This window comes from Lepidochelys kempii, chromosome 9 (genome assembly GCF_965140285.1).
Source record: "Lepidochelys kempii isolate rLepKem1 chromosome 9, rLepKem1.hap1, whole genome shotgun sequence".
NCBI lineage: Eukaryota > Metazoa > Chordata > Testudines > Cheloniidae > Lepidochelys > Lepidochelys kempii.
In genome coordinates, this window is record NC_136388.1 from 66,931,460 (window position 1) to 66,951,147 (window position 19,688).

The 19,688-nt window shown below is 38.4% G+C and overlaps 1 protein-coding gene across 8 annotated transcripts in view; it reads right to left on the bottom strand.

Moving 5' to 3' along the window:
- The window catches only part of DIAPH2 (diaphanous related formin 2), an 807,504-nt gene that overhangs the window by 393,106 nt on the left and 394,710 nt on the right, over positions 1 to 19,688 (bottom strand). For all 8 annotated transcript variants that reach the window (XR_012160923.2, XM_073360856.2, XM_073360854.1 and 5 more), the window contains one exon: positions 11,871 to 12,000. Coding sequence is in view for 7 of the 8 variants with exons in the window: in XM_073360856.2 (XP_073216957.1) it covers positions 11,871 to 12,000 (130 nt within the window). In the remaining variant the exon portion in view is untranslated. The remainder of the gene's footprint in view (positions 1 to 11,870; positions 12,001 to 19,688) is intronic.

Consider the following 19,688-nt stretch of genomic DNA (forward strand, 5'->3'; position numbering starts at 1 on the left):
AGTCAACAGGGTAAAAAAATTCTGATAAGGTATCTTCTGGGTGACAAAGAACCACATCTCACCTTTTTAATTTTTAAAAGGGACTAAAAATATTTATTCTTCATTGCTGAAATAGGTCACAATAGAAAGATTCCGTTGACCTGAAGACAGTCTGGTCTCAGTTCTTATTAATCTCAGAATACCAGTGACAACTTCTGGAACAAATGACAGTACTAGAATTATAGAAGCAGTGGTGCTACATTTGAAAACCGGGGTACATTGAGGGTTTTTTTTTTAATACACTTTTTATATTTAGCACAGTGCCTGTCCCAAATACACACAGAAAATTCAATCAGTCCTTCACTTTTACAAGGTCTAAAATTCTCCAAAATTAATAATCTATTTTTTACACTTCAACACACATACGTAAGGTTACACAATCAGATCAAAGGAAATTGTTTTAAATGCCACCATTTTAGAGCAGCACACATATAGAAAACTCCTCTGCAAAGCAAGTGACCTACTGTTGGTTAGTAAATTGGTAATCCATTATCTAAGGTATATTTATATTTCTATAAACTATCAAGTACAAATATTAAATAGATCATCTTGCTTTTATGCAGAAATAGCACTCCATGTCAGGCTATGATCTCTTCAGATATAAGTAAACCAAAGCTCAGGCCTGGTTAGAAGCAGAATATGATTCCTCCAAGGATTCCCAGATGCTATCTCAGGTGAGTTTCTTTTATAGGTGGCATTCTTCCCTCACTCAGTAATTACAAAGTTAGGTAGTGCTATGCTGCTAAAGATACCACGTTAGATCAAGTCTGAAACATTTGTGGTTACTAGAACAGCCTAAGTCATTTCACAAGTATTTTATTTTTAACCAAATGTAACAGAAAAATTTGATTTCCAGTAATTAAATTCTTCATACTTAAAATTTCCCTGTGTAGTTTCCCCTCCTAAAAACAGTTGCATAATACTGGTAGAATAGAATGCCCGTGGTGTTCCATTCCAGTGGCAGCTCTATTTCAGCATTAGATTAATTATTAATTCTCTCTCTAAAACAATAAACATCTATATCGACTCTAATATCTATAACATATAATATCTATTACTGTAAATGTGGCAATTTTTATTCTTGTGATTGGACAATTAAACATAACGTTACAACAACATTCCAAATATTCTAGAAAGCTAGATTTGCATAGGGGTCCTCTAAGCTTTCTGCTGCACAAGCTTTGGGCTTCACATCCCTGATGCAAAATCTGAAAAAGCTTCCCAATCTCAAAATTCATAAAATGCAAATCATCAATCCCTCTTCCTGGCAGGTAATCAATATATGTTCTGATGTTTGACGACCCTCATTGTCTCACCTTGCATGGCTACATGTTTTAGTGGTCATGGAATTATCCGACCCTTCTGAAAATCCAGCTACAGTATGTATCTGAATTACCTACTGTGGCAGACAACTGCACAGGTTTACTATACACAGTGTAATTAGTAGTTCATTTTTTTGTCCTAAATGTACTGTCCTTTAATTTATTACATGTTCCTGTGTTCTTATGCTAGTCTTAATCTTCTTGTTCTTAATCTGTGTGTTTTTAATCTATTCACTATTTACTTGTCTCAACTGTGAAAACGGTTTATTCTTAACCTTTGTTTCCTATCTTTTAACTGGTCACTGATCCATGAGAGGACCGTCCCTCTAATCCCATGACTTTGCTTTACTTTGCTTAAAAGTCTTTGATGAGAGACACTGTCAAAAGCTTTCAGAAAGTCCAAGTAAACTATATCCACTCGATCGCCCTTGTCCACGTGTTTGCTGACCCCCCCCCCCAAAGAATTCTAACAGGTTGATGAGACATGGTTTTCCTTTACAAAAGCAGTTTTGACTCTTCCCAACATATCATGTTCATCTATGTCTCTGATAATTCTCTTCATTACTACAGAAATCAGAAATACTGTAGTATCAAATACTAACTATAGTATCAGAAAAGTGGTAATATCTACTAAGTGCCACCCATTCAAGGCATTGTTCTGAACTATCCTTCACAGTAAATTGTACATATCTTCAGAAGGTTATTTCTCTCCTTGCTTTTTCACATTATTTGATCAAAAGTGTAATAGTTAATGTTAACTTTTCAATTATTGCCACTGGGTGTTCTTGGTTCTTCATCAAGATTCCTAAAGCTATTGTTCAAAGCTCTATGCAAACTCAGTTAGACATCACTATATTGCATTAAATACCATGCAGACCTGAGTACTTATGAAGATAAAAGAACCCAAGGAAACTCTCTGAATAGGAGACACTATTCAGGGCTCAGCTGAAGTTAAAATCTAATGCTCTTATTATAAAATGAGACAAAAAAGTCTCAGACTGTCTATCAGAAGAAGAAAGGGGACAACGGTATCCATTGTGGAGGTGATGGTCTATCAGCACGAGCATCTCACAGAATGTTGTCTGGACTGGACATATGCTGTAAGGATTGACTTTTGGGTGAGCTCTGTACTGGACTGGGAAGGAATTTGTCAATAAGTCCAGGCTATAGATTGATTTTTATATTTTTTCTTTTATCTGTAACTTTGTTTTCCAATCCTTTCACCTTCATCTATTTTGGATCTTTATCTTAAGCTGTGTTAAATATACTAGTATTTGTTTTTTACTACAGACACAATCAAGTGCTTGTGTCAAAGAGTGTTGAATTGAGGGGACACTGGTAAACTAGGGTGTGGTGCTTCCAGGGAAACAGTGGATTGGCATACATTGCTGGTAACCAGAACAAAAAGGATTGGGCACTCAAGGGTAACAAAGCAGGGTGTGTAAATTGCTCGCCTGCAGAGGGTGAGAGAGGGGCTTACAGTAACCCAGAGTGGAATGCTTGTGTCCCCTGCAGCCAGTAGCTCCGGGAGAAGTATCCCCAGTGGGCACAGACAAGACTCCTTCATGCTATAAGTAGGTGATAGCGATTAACCCCACACACTCCAGTTAACCCCACAAAGTATCACAATGGATGTATCCAAACCCTAGTTAGAAGGAGAAAAGCCTGAGGAGCCCAGCAGAGCCCTGTATAACCATATTTTAAATAGAGTATGCCAGGAATGACCTCTCAAGATGTCCAAACTTGAGAAAATGTAGTTGTTATCAAGAACCGCCATTCCCAAGGTGTTTGTAACTCTGAGGTTCTACTGTACATCAAAAAAGCCTTTTCATGTCCTCTGCCAATACCTTAAGGAAGCCCCTCAAAATCACCACAGGCAATTGGTAAGAAGTTAACATTTTGTCCACAAAACTCAGAATGTACTGGGCAAAAAGCATTATAAACTACCTGTGCTTGTTGGCCCTCGAGCACACTGACATTGATCCTGTCCTAAGGAATGTAGGTACAGGATAAGATGCTGTATTTCAATAATGATCTGAAACACTGTCAGTGGGATATGAGAGAATGCAGATAAATCACCATAGGATGATAAGAACAATCAAGAAAAATCAGAAGGTTTCAGGAGCTACTGGAAGAAACACAAGAGAATTCCAGTGGATGTGGAATTTTTCAAGCACCATTTTTCAAAGAAGTCTTTTATAAACATGTATCTGTGACTTCCATACTTAAAATAAATAAATAAATAAATAAAAATCAGAATAACATTGTTTCACAAATTTGAGAGAACAGTTTTAATAATGTTGAAATACCATTAGTACCCATCACCTTCCAAAAACGTTGTCCCACCACCCTGACTACAGAAAGTCTTCTCTTTCACTTTTTCATATTATTGTGCCACACAGACTGTGCATGGTATGCAGACGAAGATGAATCACGGACCTGTTCTTGCTTCTATTTCATCTGCATTTGTGCACCTCAGGGGATCAGTGCTGTGCAAAGGTGTGATGTATACATGAAGATGAAAGTTGAACAGAAACTGATGCACAAACATATTGTTTGAACCTCGCAGAGTGGGTGCTCTTCCCAGCATGCCCCTAATTAGCTTTCTCAAACAGACAAAAGCTGTAGTTCTTCTACTTTTCCAACAACTAGCACTAAACACAATCAAATGTACTTAACTAAAATGCACTATACACTGTAACCATATTTTTTCTTCTACACCACACTTAGTACAGAACACATCAAAGAGGGATACACTGGGCCAAGAGTTTTAAGCAGAACTCCCCACAGAAAATTGTTGTCTCAATATAGGCACAGCACATGAAGAAGGAAGAAAACAAAATGATGATTTATGAATAAAACATGTTTTTTGCATCAAACACAATGAATTTTGAAAAAGGTGGCTATTCTTAGTCAATCTACTGTGTAATTGTTACATAACATGACTAATATTAGTAAGTAAAATGCATATGCAGCATGTTAAATGTGCTAGTGGTTATAGATAAGACTCCCTTAGCCCTTTCCTAAACCCTCATTTGCAGATTTAGAAACTCAGCCCAAATGGATTTTTGTTGTCAGACTCATCTTTTGTATGCAAAAAAAGTGCAAGACATTAGTCAAAAATTTAACTCTCCTTTGGTTTCCTTGTAACTACAGTACAAGTTCTGAATTCATAATACAAAATTGATAGCTTCCTATGGCAGCATTTTTCACATTTTATTAGAATCTGAAATTGATGCAAAAAAGTTGCAAACAATTAACAGCAGACTATAGTAAAATGAACACTGCTGAAAGAAAATGGTAAACTATTCCTTGACTTTAGCAAAGCTTTTGATACCGTCTCCCACAGTATTCTTGCCAGCAAGTTAAAGTAGTATGGGCTGGATGAACAGACTGCAAGGTGGATAGAAAGCTGGCTAGATCATTGGGCTCAATGGGTAATGATTAATGGCTCCATGTCTAGTTGGCAGCTGGTATCAAGCGGAGTGCCCCAAGGGTCAATCCTGGGGCCGGTTTTGTTCAATATCTTCATTAATGATCTGGAGGAGTGCTAGATATGCTGGAGGGTAGGGATAGGATACAGAGGGACCTAGACAAATTAGAGGATTGGGTCAAAAGAAATCTGATGAGGTTCAACAAGGACAAGTGTGGAGTCCTGCACTTAGGACGGAAGAATCCCATGCACCGCTACAGACTAGGGACCGAATGGCTAGGCACCAGTTCTGCAGAAAAGAATCTAGGGGTTAAAGTGGATGAGAAGCTGGATATGAGTCAACAGTGTGCCTTGTTGCCAAGAAGGCGAACAGCATTTTGGGCTGTATAAGTAGGGGCATTGCCAGCAGATTGAAGGATGCGATCATTCCCCTCTATTCCACATTGGTGAGGCCTCATCTGGAGTACTGTGTCCAGTTTTGGGCCCCACACTACAAGAAGCATGTGGAAAAATTGGAAAGCGCCCAGCAGAAGGCAACAAAAATGATTAGGGGGATGGGGCACATAACTTATGAGGAGAGGCTGAGGGAACTGGGATTGTTTAGTCTGTGGAAGAGAAGAATGAGGGGGGATATGATAGCTGCTTTCAACTACCTGAAAGGGGGTTCCAAAGAGGATGGATCTAGACTGTTCTCAGGGGTAGCAGATGACACAACAAGGAGTAATGGTCTCAAGTTGCAGTGGGGGAGGTCTAGGTTGGATATTAGGAAAAACTTTTTCACTAGGAGGGTGGTGAAACACTGGAATGCGTTACCTAGGGAGGTGGTGGAATCTCCTTCCTTGGAGGTTTTTAAGGTCAGGCTTGACAAAGCCCTGGCTGGGATGATTTAGTTGGAGACTGGTCCTGCTTTGACCAGGTGGTTGGACTAGATGACCTCCTGAGGTCCCTTCCAGCCCTGATATTCTATGATTCTATTGGCTAGGTTGCGTTAGTACATAGAACACTGCCTACTGTATTTGTTTAAAAATCACTTTGCCTATCCAGGATTATGGAAAGTGAGTGAGTGTGTGTGTTTCCTTTAATAGGAGAGTTAATATGGACAGTGACAAGTTTAGTTGGAAACTTTCTGGGCTATCAGCTTGCACACTACTGAAGTAAAGAAATGTATGCAATATTTCCCCTGAAGCAATATGAATACAACCCACGAGGCAGTTTTCATGATATTGCTAGGTTTCAGAGTAACAGCCGTGTTAGTCTGTATTCGCAAAAAGAAAAGGAGGACTTGTGGCACCTTAGAGACTAACCAATTTATTAGAGCATGAGCTTTCGTGAGCTACAGCTCACTTCCTCAGATGCATATCGTGGAAACTGCAGCAGGCTTTATATATACACAGAGAATATGAAACAATACCTATTCCCACCCCACTGTCCTGCTGGTAATAGCTTATCTAAAGTGATTTCCAGCACAAATCCAGGTTTTCTCACCCTCCACCCCCCCACACAAATTCACTCTCCTGCTGGTGATAGCCCATCCAAAGTGACAACTCTTTACACAATGTGCATGACAATCAAGCTGGGCTATTTCCTGCATAAATCCAGGTTCTCACATCCCACCCACCCCCATACACACACAAACTCACTCTCCTGCTGGTAATAGCTCATCCAGCTGTGTACTGTGACTAATTTTTACGACATAAATTCCTGATCTTCCAAGAGTATGGACCATATTTATTATGGATTCTAAAAGTTTAGTATACAGGAGACACTGCCTTCGGCAGATGTCAGTTTAAATATCTGAATGGCCAAGAAGTATTTAATTCAAAACCCACGACAGCAGCTTTTGATTCTGTAAGACTAAGGTAACTGTTTAAGAATACTTTACATATTGTATTGCAAAATTAAAGGGGTTTACGGAAGGGCAACCAGAATTATTAGGAGTATGAACTCTCATATGGAAAGAAAAACAGATAGTGATTGTTTAGGACTCAAATAACAGAGGATATGATAAAATAATGAATGAATTAATAATGAATAAAATATAGAATAAATAGAGAAGGTAGATCAAGAAATTCTGATCTCAGTGTCCCATATGCAAAAACAAGGGGACATTCAATGAATAGAAAAGGTGGCAATTTAAAAACTGATACGAGGAAATATGTTTTCACAAAACACAACTATGAAATTCATTACCACAGGAAGCAGGATGGTGTTGGGACCAAAAGTTTAGGAAAATTCAAAAAGTGATTGGATAACAAGAATATCCAGAGTTACTTTAGTTAATGCTAACAAATTCTGGAAGGAATATTGACCCTCATGCAAGGTATAAGCCAGTGGATCTCAAACTTTTGTACTGGTGACCCCTTTCACATATCTTTGTGTGCGACCCCACCTTATGAATTAAAAACACTTTTTTACATATTTAACACCATTATAAATGCTGGAGGCAAAGCGGAGTTTGGAGTGAAGGCTGACAGCTCACGACCGCTCCCATGTAATAACCTCATGACCCCCTAAGGGGTCCCGACCCCCATTTTGAGAACCCCTGGTTTTAGCCAGTCTTTAGCTATTAAAGATTAAGATGAGTTCTAAAGTGGGGGGGGGGGAGAGGAAGCGGCCTACTAAATGATTTCTTAATCCCCTCTCTAAAGCATCAAGTGCTGGCCATGCTCAGAGACAAGGTCATAGAACAAAGAGACCGCTTGGTTCTGATCCACTATGGTAATTCCTGTGTCCCTATGTACATTTATTAAGTAGTGAATTTTGGGTTCCAGTACATTTCCTAACATGTGCCCACAACCGACTTGTGAATAACTGGAATTCTTCCAGTATAGTCATTAGATGTCAAGGTTTATATGTAATATGGAGAATGAATTACTCTATAATGGTTAAAAGCCCTAAGGATGGTCCCTATGGGCCAGGGTTAATACATTTGAATACAGTGGTATTGGAAACCTCACACAATCAGTGCTCTCAAACCAGACATTGTATTAGCTCTAAATTAATTTTTGTGAAGTATATTACGTTTAACTATAATACTTATAATAAATAGTTAAAGAGACAGATAGACCAATCCATTATAAAGGCCACAGAGGCTGGCAATAAAACAAAAAGGGCTTTTAAAATACAGGGTTATCTAAGTTTTCAGCTTTTAATTTTTATTTCTTATTGAAAACAGTATTTCTTATGCAAATCAAGCCAACATTATTTCACAACTCCACATTGTTTGTCATGAGAACCACTAATGTTGTAAAGATTTAATTAACTTTTAACATTTTTGGTGGATGAACAGAATTATGGCCGACAGACTGTACAGCAGCACAGCCAAATTATATAGGGTCGTATAGATGATGTTGCTATTGACTCTATTGCGTGTATATATATAATTTCTCAAAAAGTAATTTTCATTATCAGAATATAATAATTTTAAAGTAAATCAAACTGGGAATTTATACTATTTGACCATGCCCATTTCATGTACTGTTTTTTTTGGTGGGGTTTTCTCAAATGCGTAAAATAGAGTGAAGGATCAAGTTCTCTCCTGATCTAACTCATGTTTAGTTAAATACTTACACCAGAAACTAATATTTAGGGCCATGGTACATTTTTTTTTTTATAGTAACCCTTCAATACTTTACAAAATGCTAAGACTTTTGTACGACACAATCACTCATGAAAATTCAACAATTTGGGGTTTCCACATGACATATTTGGAGAAACCTGTTGCCAAGTTCTTACATAAACAGCCACATATTTATAAACAAACAAAAATCAGCATAAATATGATATCTCCAGAAAGAACTTGGGAAGTTGTTTCCAAAACAAAAGGGGGGGAATAAAAAAAAAATGCATCTCTTTAACAAACTCTTGACACTCACTAACTACTTATTTCCTTTAAGTGCAGAACATATTCAGTGATTGCGTGGCAAGATCGGTACTGGAGATCTATGGATATCAATAACTACTTGGCAATTTCCAAGTGTAGTAGAGATTGTACTCAAAGTGAGACTGCAAATCTGGTCTCATGCAGGTTTTAAACAAGTTTTGTATGATAAATTGTACAGCCAAGAATTAAGGGCAAAAAATATTAAAAAGTGACAGAATGGCCAATAATAAAACTCTTAAGTTAACTAAGAGTTAACAGGCAGCACTAATAAGATATAAGAAAGAAAGTTCACACATCCATAACAATAAAGGAGACAAATTATTAATATGACAATGTGAACATACAGACAAAGGAAATATTTTTATCTTGAAATTTAACACATGCATACAAGAACAAACAATTTTACTGCAGGGGAAGAGAGGGAAATGTTGAGACTAACCAGTGCGAGACCCAATTTAAGTAAACAAAAGAACAGAATAAAGATGGAAGAAGCACTATTATTGTGAGTGTACCTGATCAGATCATTTACACTTCAGAGGGCTTTTGGCATGGCAAACTATGTTTTATGTTTAGCTTTATTTTGCTTATTGTGGCAAACGAGGGAATTATGTGTATTCTTTTTAATAAATATTTTAGGCACTTCACTTTATCAGTTTGATATTATTCTGCCTGACTGCAAGGAGTTCAGTCAAAAAAGGCTGTTAGGAAGGGAACAAAATATTGGCAAAGATAAGGTGGAGTCTAGAGGGCACCAAGGATCCTTAAGGAAACAATACGGAAGCTATAAATTGGGGAATGACCCTCCCTGACTCCAACCAGGCTGGCAATTTCTCTTTCCAGAAACCTTGGATCCAAGGGGTTACTAAAATCGTAATGATGCGGGTCTAGGTAAGAAGCGGGAGGGGATGGGATGAGGAACTTGAGTGGGTTGTCAGAGGCTGTCTTAGGGGCTGACAGAGACACACTGAGGAAGATACACAGGAACTGCAGCAAACAGGCTCTCTATCACCAGCCCTGAGATGGAGGTAGTTGCACTGAACAGAATGTACCAAAGCTAGCAAGGAAAGATTAAGGTTTAGGCAAAGAGAAATATGAGCATAAACCTTTATTGGTTTTGTACCTTTACTCTGCATACTGTGTATCTTTCCATAAATAAATCATACCTTGTTTGAAGATGCTGTTTTTGAGTCACTATAATCAGACCTCTAACCCTGCCCTAGAGCTATGGGGGAGATGTGTGTGTGTGTAGCACAGTGCTGCCAGAACACCACTGTGAAGAGAGTTGGGCCTGTTGGATTAACATAGCTGGTAAACAGAAAAGCTGCAGCCCAAAGATCCAGTCTACCACTGTAAGGCAGTAACGGGGGAGAGTAGCAAAACCTATGTACTTGACAGGAACTAAAAGAGGCCTAAAGCACAGCTGACCCTATGACTGTGACATTAGTATTTTAATTGGGATCTTTAATTTTGTGTAGAAGTACTTGTGCCTAGAAAGGTACATGCTCACCAACTGTCACCATTAATACATCACTGTTTACCCACATTTACCACACTGATATTTGAAATAAGAAAAAAAGCCCATTCATTCCCCACACTTTAAACAGATCAAACTTTTGATACCACTGTAAACAACCTTAAAATAATATTAATTGATGGCAGTATAATACCTACTGTGTGAAAAAGAATTAGAGGTGGCTTTTATTCTCTGCCAAATATTGGGATAAAGGGTAAAATTTCCAAAAGTAACTTAAAGTCCTAAATGACATTCATTGAGACTTAGCCTCATGAAGATTTCTCGAATATTTGTTTTTAGCTCAACGTTATGGTCCACTCTTACCAGCACTGACAGATATGAGTTACATTACATAAATGCAGAAAGGTTTGCAGAATTGGGCTCCACAGTGGCAGGCTACAGTTTTAAATGTTCTTTAGTTAACAGTTGGAATAGTTTTTATGTTAAATTATGATAATGTTGGGTATTAACATATAAGACAGATTCAGTAAGGGTCAAGCTCTGAGTTCCTGACTCAGTTTTTTCTCAAGCAAACTTCCATTGATTACAGCACCTCAGAATTTAACACAGTATTTAAAGTGTGCAAGAGATCTTTCAGGAAGATTTTGCCATTTTAAAACCAGGCAAGTGACCTAACATTTAGGTTTTGTAAAGATAAATTGTTTAAAGACGCTGGACTAAATATGAGCTTTTTAAATTTAGTTCCAGTAGAAATTGTTTTTTAATTAAATAAATTGTACAAACGACAAGTGACCTCTATTTTTATCTGTTTTACTGGGAAAATGATAGAGAGCATAACCTCAACCTTTTTTTATTCTGGTACCTTTTTGAAGCACAGTTTCTTATTCATTTGATAATACTGAACAATGCAAAATACAAGAAAAAAATTACTCTGTACTAAGTCTATTGTTTCCTTGATTATAGCATCAAAAATCACAGGCTTGTAATATGGAACAAAATATCTGTAAATGTGTAACACCACTTATAGTAGTTACCTCTGAGCAGAGACTGAAGTGTTTTGCTGTTACTTGTTGATCAATAACGTTAGCATTCAAAAACATAGGCAGTATTTGTCTGAATAAAAAACACAACGCTCTACAAACCTGACAATATGAATGAATACATGGGTAAAGACCTGACCAGTAAAACTGCGTTTTGGTTTCAAATCCCCAGTCATCATCTATCCAAACAGTCCTGGAAAAATCCTTCAAAATGTCCAATGACTACTAATGTAAGGAATTTTTATACTTCTGAGGACTTGACTAACTGTCCTGTAAAATTAAGATGTCTTGGTTTCCTTGCAATTTGAATTAGATAATAATGATTTAAGGAGATTTGACTATTTAATTGTGTATGTTGTGATTGCATATATGAACAATAAAGCAGGTCTTTAAAACCATTAATGGGGAGCTGAAAATTATTGGGATGCTGATGTTATAAAACTCCTTGTGTGAAGTTCAAAGTACTTCACTGTAATGTGCTGTGTTATCTCACTCCACTTAAAAGCAACCACTCCCTGTACCTTTTCCCAGGTCAATAAACAACCAGAAGAAGAAAAATCCATGAGGATTATTAATGCTTAGAGGTTACATAATCCTACAATCTAAAATTAAATGTTCTGAGAGCATTCCATACCAATACAGATAAAAACTACTCTAGATATATTATCTACATGCTTACCTTTGCTTGCACTCTCAACATGTTCCAGTTCGTCTGTGAATTTTAAGATGTCCCGATAATTCTCTTCACAGATTTCAGCCAGAAAATGCAAGAGTGTTGTTTTTTGATTTGATGATTTAGTATCTCTAATCTGCAAAGATAAGAGCAGAGTAAAGACATAAGGAAAGAATATATTATTTAGCTTTATGAAAATGTTTTCTTAAATCTACTTTAAGATTTATTTTAATTCACTTAATTAAAGATTTTAGTGAAAATTATCTACATTTCCAACTTGTGAATGAAATTAAAAATTGTTATGATCCTCAAAATCATTTCCTTTAAAATCAACCTTAGTGTGGTTTCTAAAACAATGTTAATCATATAAAAGATCTGAAATATTTGAAAAATCCAAACACCATAAATTTTTAATTTTTTTTTCAGAATACAGAGATGCGTGGTTCTGCACATCTGTTTCAATGTCAGTTATGCTCAGTATGAAGTGCAAAGATGGTCCACACAAAGGGGAGGACTGAATGTTGAAACATTGTTAGTCTAGAAGTTAAAATATTGTTAGAAATTGAATAGGTTATTCAATTCACCTTTCTAAATGAATTCCAACTTCTAAAGCAATCCCTCTGCTGCATGTATTCTGGGATACAGTGCCCCCTAATCTACGTTTGCTCTTTTAAGCTCTCAAGGGAGAGGTTAATGGAGCTTCTTCCCATCATAAATCCCAATTACTCATTTAAGCAAAATCCAATAAGTAATCAATCAATCAAGATGGAATTATATTAGTGTTTCATAACCTATTTGGTTGGTCCTTCACAGAACGTTTGAAATTAAGAACTAAACAGCCTCCTCCCAATCCCCCACCCTCTTCTGCAAAAAGAGAGGTGAAAAGCCCAAGAGATCCAGACTGGCTGGCTAGCAGGAGAATGAGAGAGGGAGTAGTTTCAATATCTCATCATGCTTTCTGCTCTCCCATGGAAATGTCTCTACAGGAGCTTGCTGGAGATTCTTCAGACTCAATGAGAACAAATGGAGACATGGCCTCTCTCCATTCCACTGTTCCACCACCAACCATATATGGGGGCTCCTTGCATGGTCTGAATCACTCCCCATTGAAAGAAACTTATGGACAGCAAGAATCATGGGAAAGTTGTGGCACTGCTAAGATACACGGGTTCTGACAAATTTGCAGATAACCACTGATTTTGGGGCCAACCCCCATGCTAATTCCCATCTGTATGTGTTTGGGTGTCTAATGAAGAACCCTATGGATCAAAGGGAATCATCAGATGATGCATTTAAGTCTCAGCTCAGAGTTTCTGTATCCCACCCAACAATGAAGGATTCCATTTCAGATGGCAAAATTTGGTTAACTCCACAATGTGAAGAAAGGGGAAGCAAAACATAACAGTGGCATCTACTTCTTCTAAAAATACAACTAAACAAAACATCATCCAGAGGTCTCACAATCTATAACCCTCTGACCACTACATACAACTACAAATACTTATGCTACACAGCCTGTTCCACCTTCTATTTAGCTGTGACACACTAAGTACACTTCTCAGACCTGAATAAGAGCTCTGTGTAAGCTTGAAAGTTTGTCTCTCTCACCACCAGAAGTTGATCCAATGAAAGATAGTGTCACCTACCTCGTCTCTTCGTCTCCCACCCATGCAGGTATAACTCAAAAGTGTTTGTGTGTATTCATTTTAGATTTGGCCGATATAGAGGATGTAATTATTACTTGCTTGCAAGGATACTAACAGCACAGAATAACGCAGATACAGACTGCACATAATTATTTTCAGAGACTTTTTCATCGATGAGCATTACTATCACAGATGAATTTGTAAATGCTTTTTAACCCACCTTGACATCTAGTGCTTTGTCTAATACAGACTAAGCTACAGCATATCCTGCAAATGAAATCAAGGATTTATTTTAAAAGAATACATTAATATGTGCACAAAATCTCCAGTTTTTTTGTCTCATTCTGCAAATTGTTAGAAGTTATAATTCTATAATCCTCAGATGACAGGTTTGCCCTGCTGATATTCATTTTAATGCAGGCCTTTCAGCTTTAAGGATTTACCCTGTTAAGAATGAGTACACTCCATAAACAGGTTTTTAAAAATATAGGATATTGAGGCAATTAGAAAGCAATTTAATTCATACTGATTTGGTTACTAAAGACCAAAAAATGTTTAGTAATGGTATGCAGTATAAATCAGGTCTTAATGTATTACCGCACCATCTCCACAAAAGTCCCCTCCCACCCATTTTTTTTAAAAAGAAAAAAGAAAAAAAACACCTAAATTCAGTTCCGTAGCCACTAAATTTAAAAAGTAAACTAAGTTTAATTATTTCTTCAAAGGGTTTAACAAGAAAAAAAAGATTTATTTTTCAGTGTTGCATCATCACAGAGTAGGTAAAATTGAGTTAATTCAAATGGCTAAAAATTTATCTTCCCTTCAGACTATCAGAGCTGGGTTCTGTGGCACGAATAAAAATACTATACTAAGTCTGTGTTGGTATTTTACTGGACTACTTAAACACCTTAGTATATTCTCATACTGTTAAAAATCTTGGACAGCACTGTGTCACAAAGCTGATCAACTGAATTCTGTTAAGTGTTATTGGGGTGACCAAATATAGTTTAAGGATTGCCAATGACAACAAAAGAGAAAGCATGCAGTGAAATCTACTTGTCTAGGCACTCCTGCTGCTCAGATGGAAACAGTGAGAAGACTGATTTAATGAAGTTAATCTTTGCCTTTTGCACTGTATACTGGGCTCACTAAATAATATCTTTATTTAATGCACCTTCTTCAAGGTATTTATAACAGTTAGGTAATAGAGCTAAGAACATATCAAACAAATATTATTTTCAGGTGGGTTTTCCTTTATAATTTTTACTATTTAACAAGTTAAGACCCACAAAATAAAACAACATGAAACTCAGTCCTGAAGTCCTACATAGGAAAAACATCTAACTTGGCTGAATTAATCCCCAGTGGAACTCGACTGACAGGCGTTCCACAATGGGTACATTTATGCCATTGTTGCCATTATCTTTAGTGTTATGTTTTATGCTTCAGAGGTATGGCTAAGATTTTGTCTTGAATATTTAGTAAAAGTCACGGACAGGTCACGGGCAAAAAAGAAAAAGTCATGGAAGCCGTGACCTGTCCGTGACTTTTACTAAAAATATCCCTAACAAAATAGGGATGTGCAGATCCTCACACTGCCTGAAGTGGGGCAGCTATGCAGGGGCTAGGAGCTGCCTGTAGCAGCTGGGGGCTGTGAGGTACCCACGACACCTGCAGCTCCAGGGGTTCCTTGCTGCTGCTGGGTACCCCCGCCACATGGAGGGCCAGGAGCCAGGAGCTCAGGGTTCCCCCACCACCCATGGCAGCTGGGAGCTATGGGGTACCCCACTACCAATGGCAGCCTGGAGCTCCGGGGGGCTGCCAGAGACACTGGGGGTACCCCACAGCTCCCTGTCCCCACAGGCTGTAGGGACCCTGTAGCTCCCAACCACCTCAGGCTGAAGTCCTGGGGTCACTGGAAGTCACTGATTCTGTGACTTCCACAAGCTCCATAACTAAATCATTGCCTTAACTACAGATAATCCAACTGATTACCAGCAACAGGCAAACAATAATAAACAGTCGTTTACATTCAGTGACAATTAATCAAGCATTGTCTAAACAAGTAATTATCAGTATGACTGGGACATTATAACATGAAGTTTCCTAATAGCTTCCATTCTAAGGCCTGTTTTCAGTCTTTCAGAACTTTTAATCTCTTAGGCTGAAAGTCTTGTCTTTGTCACAGACTTTGTCAGAGCATGATTTTTGACCCCTGATCAGAAACAAATAGTACAGCCATTTTTGAGTTGAGTTCAAATAAAATAAAATCTATGACCTTCCTATCCCACTGCTCTAGTGCAATATTAGTAATATATGGTTTTAAAGTCAAAGTAGGAATTTGGCTGAAAACTGATCATCATGGATGAGAGATACTTTTTGAATGTTCCAGTAAACACTGGTTTTGATTTGGCCATGTTATAATGCTTTGAGATTCATACTTTGTAAGTCTGTAGTACACTTACTTTTGATTCTCCTACCAAGATTCAGATTTAACGTAGGTTGTGAGAGTGACATGCACATGGCCGCACACACACACAAACACAGAATGAGCATACTTGATTCTTTGGACACACTACGAATGCTCTGAGGGTGAAATTAAATCATTGCACACAATAAAGACACAAGTCCTAATCACAAATTAAGTCCACTCACTGACATTCCACAATCTTGGGATGGCCTTTTGCACAGTGATGAACTGCACACTGAACAAGGTAGGGCTCGCCAGGTGCAAGTTTTAGATGAACAAATACATTTAAAAATGAGCCACAGATTTATGCTGCATTATGTTAAATAGCCAATGAATGCAGAAAAGACTGTGTAAGTCAAGAATCAATGTAAGTGTTTTTCTGAGCAGCTAGGTATTTGTTGAAAAAGCCTGGACAGCTGAGATTTAGTCACTGTCTTCTCAAACTGAGAAATGTCTTATTTGGGCTATAAGATAAAAGCTACATCTGAAATAGATCACTGATTTTTTTTAAAGATGACAGACAAGGAAAATAGTGGCAGATGAGAAGATTATTTTTTTTCTCATTCTCTTTACACTTCTCACTGTAGAGAAGTGCTTCGAGGCAGATTTACAGTACATTAACATTAGAACAAATACCTATTGAAATGTAGTCAGTAAAGCTGATCTTATTTCAAGGGAAGTAAAAAAATCCCCAAAACAAACATATGAAAATACACTTTAGTAACACATCATTAGGGCCAAATTGTTCCTAGGGCTTATGTGGCCATGCAGTGGAGTCGGTGGGAGTAAGAACTGTCCCTCCACTATCAGAGCCCTCATTAGTGTCCTCCAGGTTTTGACTCCAAGCATTTCTGGGAATGCAAGGGATGCAGCCAAAATGTTCCCGCATGGGAACACGGGAGAAAACAGATGAGTAGTAGGCAAAGCATTAGCTGGCAGAATTTGCTCATCAAACAGGATAGTGGTGGTAAGCTGCAGTTCATAAAGGGGAGCCCCTAATTACTCCTTTCCCTTTCTGAATGCATGTGCTAGGCTGTGCTATCTTTAAACATTAAAAAAACACTCCCTTCCATAGCCAGGAAGAGAAACCAGGATAGCCAATTCTCAAAATACTGATGCTGCATAAAAAAAGCTGAGCACAAAACTGGCAAAGTGTGTTGCATCCCATCTAATGGATGCTTCTGGGCTAGGGTTGCCAGGTGTCCAGTTTCTGACCAAAATGCCCAGTTGAAAAGGGACCCTGGTGGCTCCGGTCACCACTGCTGACCGGGCCATTAAAAGTCTGATGAGCAGCACAGTGAGGCTAAGGCAGGCTCCCTGCCTACCCTGGCTCCGCGCAGCCCCCGGAAACAGCAGCATGTCCCCCATTTGGCTCCTATGTGTAGGGGCAGCCAGGGGGTTCCACACTGCACACTGCACCTGCCCCAAGCGCCGGTTCTGCAGCTCCCACTGGCCAGGAACTGCGGCCCGTCCGCCTAGGAGCTGAAGAGGGGACATGCTGCTGCTTCCAGGAGCCGCCTGAGCTAATAGCTGCCCCGAGCCTGCACCCCTGACCTTTTCTGTGCCCCTAAGCCCTGCCCCAGCCCTGATCCCCATCCTGTCCTCCGTACCACTCGGTCTCAGCCCGGAACACCCTCCTGCACCCCAAACCCCTCATCCCCAGGCCCACCCCAAAGCCTGCACCCCCAGCCGGAGCCCTCATCCCCTCCTGCACCCCAAATCCCTCATCCCCAGCCCCACCCCAGAGCCCTCACCACCTCCCACACACCAATCCCGAGCCCGCCAGGTGAAAAGGAGAGAGTCAGTAAGGGTGGGGAGAGTGAGCAACAGAGGGAGGAGGCGATTGAGTAAACGGAGGGTGGGGCCTCAGAGGAGGGGTGGGGGAGGGCAAATGTGTTAGATTTTGTGTGAGTAGAAAGTTGGCAATCCTACTCCGGGCACTGGGACACCTCACTGTCTCCTGTTCTCTAAATAGCCTAGTCACCTGTGGGTTGTAATACTTTAGTCTAATTTTAGTTGTTGGGTTTAGATGTGTGTGGTGTTGGTGGCCTGTGATTTACAGGAGGTCCGACTAGATAATCTGGCGGTCCCTTCTGGCCTTAAACTTCATCATCTACAGAGAGTAACACCACAGTACCTGCTACCAATTACACCTTTAGCCTAAACATTCTGGGTTCCAACTCTGCTGATAGCCCACATAGGGGTAATTATGGTTTTGGGGTTTGTTTTTTAATTCCTTTTTAGAGAGATGTAGGAAATTGCATGCAAAAATGACTTAACAGAAAGTGAAGATTCCTAAGTCAAGCACTCAAAAGTAAGTAAAAGCCAGAACTAAGGTTGCCCTGGCAACCTTATTTTATCCTTGTTGCATAGGTGCATTGTAATGGTGTTGCCCACTATCTCATAGGTAGTCTGTGGCAAAGCCAAGAACAGAACATGCCTCTGTTGTGTCCCAGCCCAGTGTCTTTAACACAAGAAAACATCCTTTCTGTTCTTGCAACCTTTTACTTTAGTCATCATTAGACTATGCACTAAATAGAGCATGACTCTCGTAGAATAAATAATATATGATCGTGTAATTAAACCTCTAATAAAGTGTATTCTCAAGGAGATCAAATTAAGGTAACACATTTAGCTTTAATTCAGGCATTTTCTACCTTGCAGCCATAACATTATCTTTTAATGTACTGCTTTGTATGCAATTTCCTATGTAAGTCTTTCATTATTTCATGATAAAAATATGACACATACTGCCCCCCATGGGCAAAATCCAGGGATAAAAGGAAATCTTGGAAGTCGTCATTGCGTGCGCAGGAAAGGAGAGGATTCATTTACATAAGGTCCTTGTTTTCCAAACAGCTCCACACCTAGACCCCAGGCTGTAAGCAAGAATCCTATTCAAATCCACTCTGCTTCATGCTCAAACACCATCAGGATTGGTCATTCCAGTCTCCCTTTCTCCCACATTAGCATGTAATTTGGCAGAAATGCTTACAAGGTAAGTGTTGTTTTAAATGTAGTAAATTGAAAGAAATAAAAGTGAGACTAAGTTCAATATGCATTTAAATAAATAGTTTTACAGTTTGGAAATATTTTTTAAAGTTATGCAAATGTGTCAGTCTGAATCATTAAATTATTAAAGAATTGAAGAACGGAAATGATAATACTACACTATCAGAACTGCTAATATACCACCAATTAATATAACATATTGCAATTTTAATTGTAATTTTCATTTGGCCAGTAAGTAACTGATCTCAGAGTGTAATAAAATCAATGCTATCTCCCTCATCTTTAATAACTTTATGAAATGGTGCAAGAGTATTAAAATCTTAACACGGCACTTGTGTATACAGGGCTTGCAATGCACTTTACTAATTTAATGCAGTTCTAGTTTGGTTCAGTTTTTTCCCAGTTCATTTATAGCTAAAGAAGAAGTTGCTGGTTAAATGCTATCAAGTTTAAATATGGATAACTGATTTTTATGACAAAGTTATTTTTCATAATACATTGATTTTTTCTAAATTTGCTCAGATTTATGAAAGAGATCTTTGTGTGCATAGTATAATTGATAAATTTCAATAGAGCAACACAATGCTCAATAGGAATTTATTAAGAACAACTTTCAGTTGAACGGCAAAGCACAAAATTGGAAAATCAATAGTAACAGATACATTGTCAAAAACGTCAATGATTTAAATGATTTAA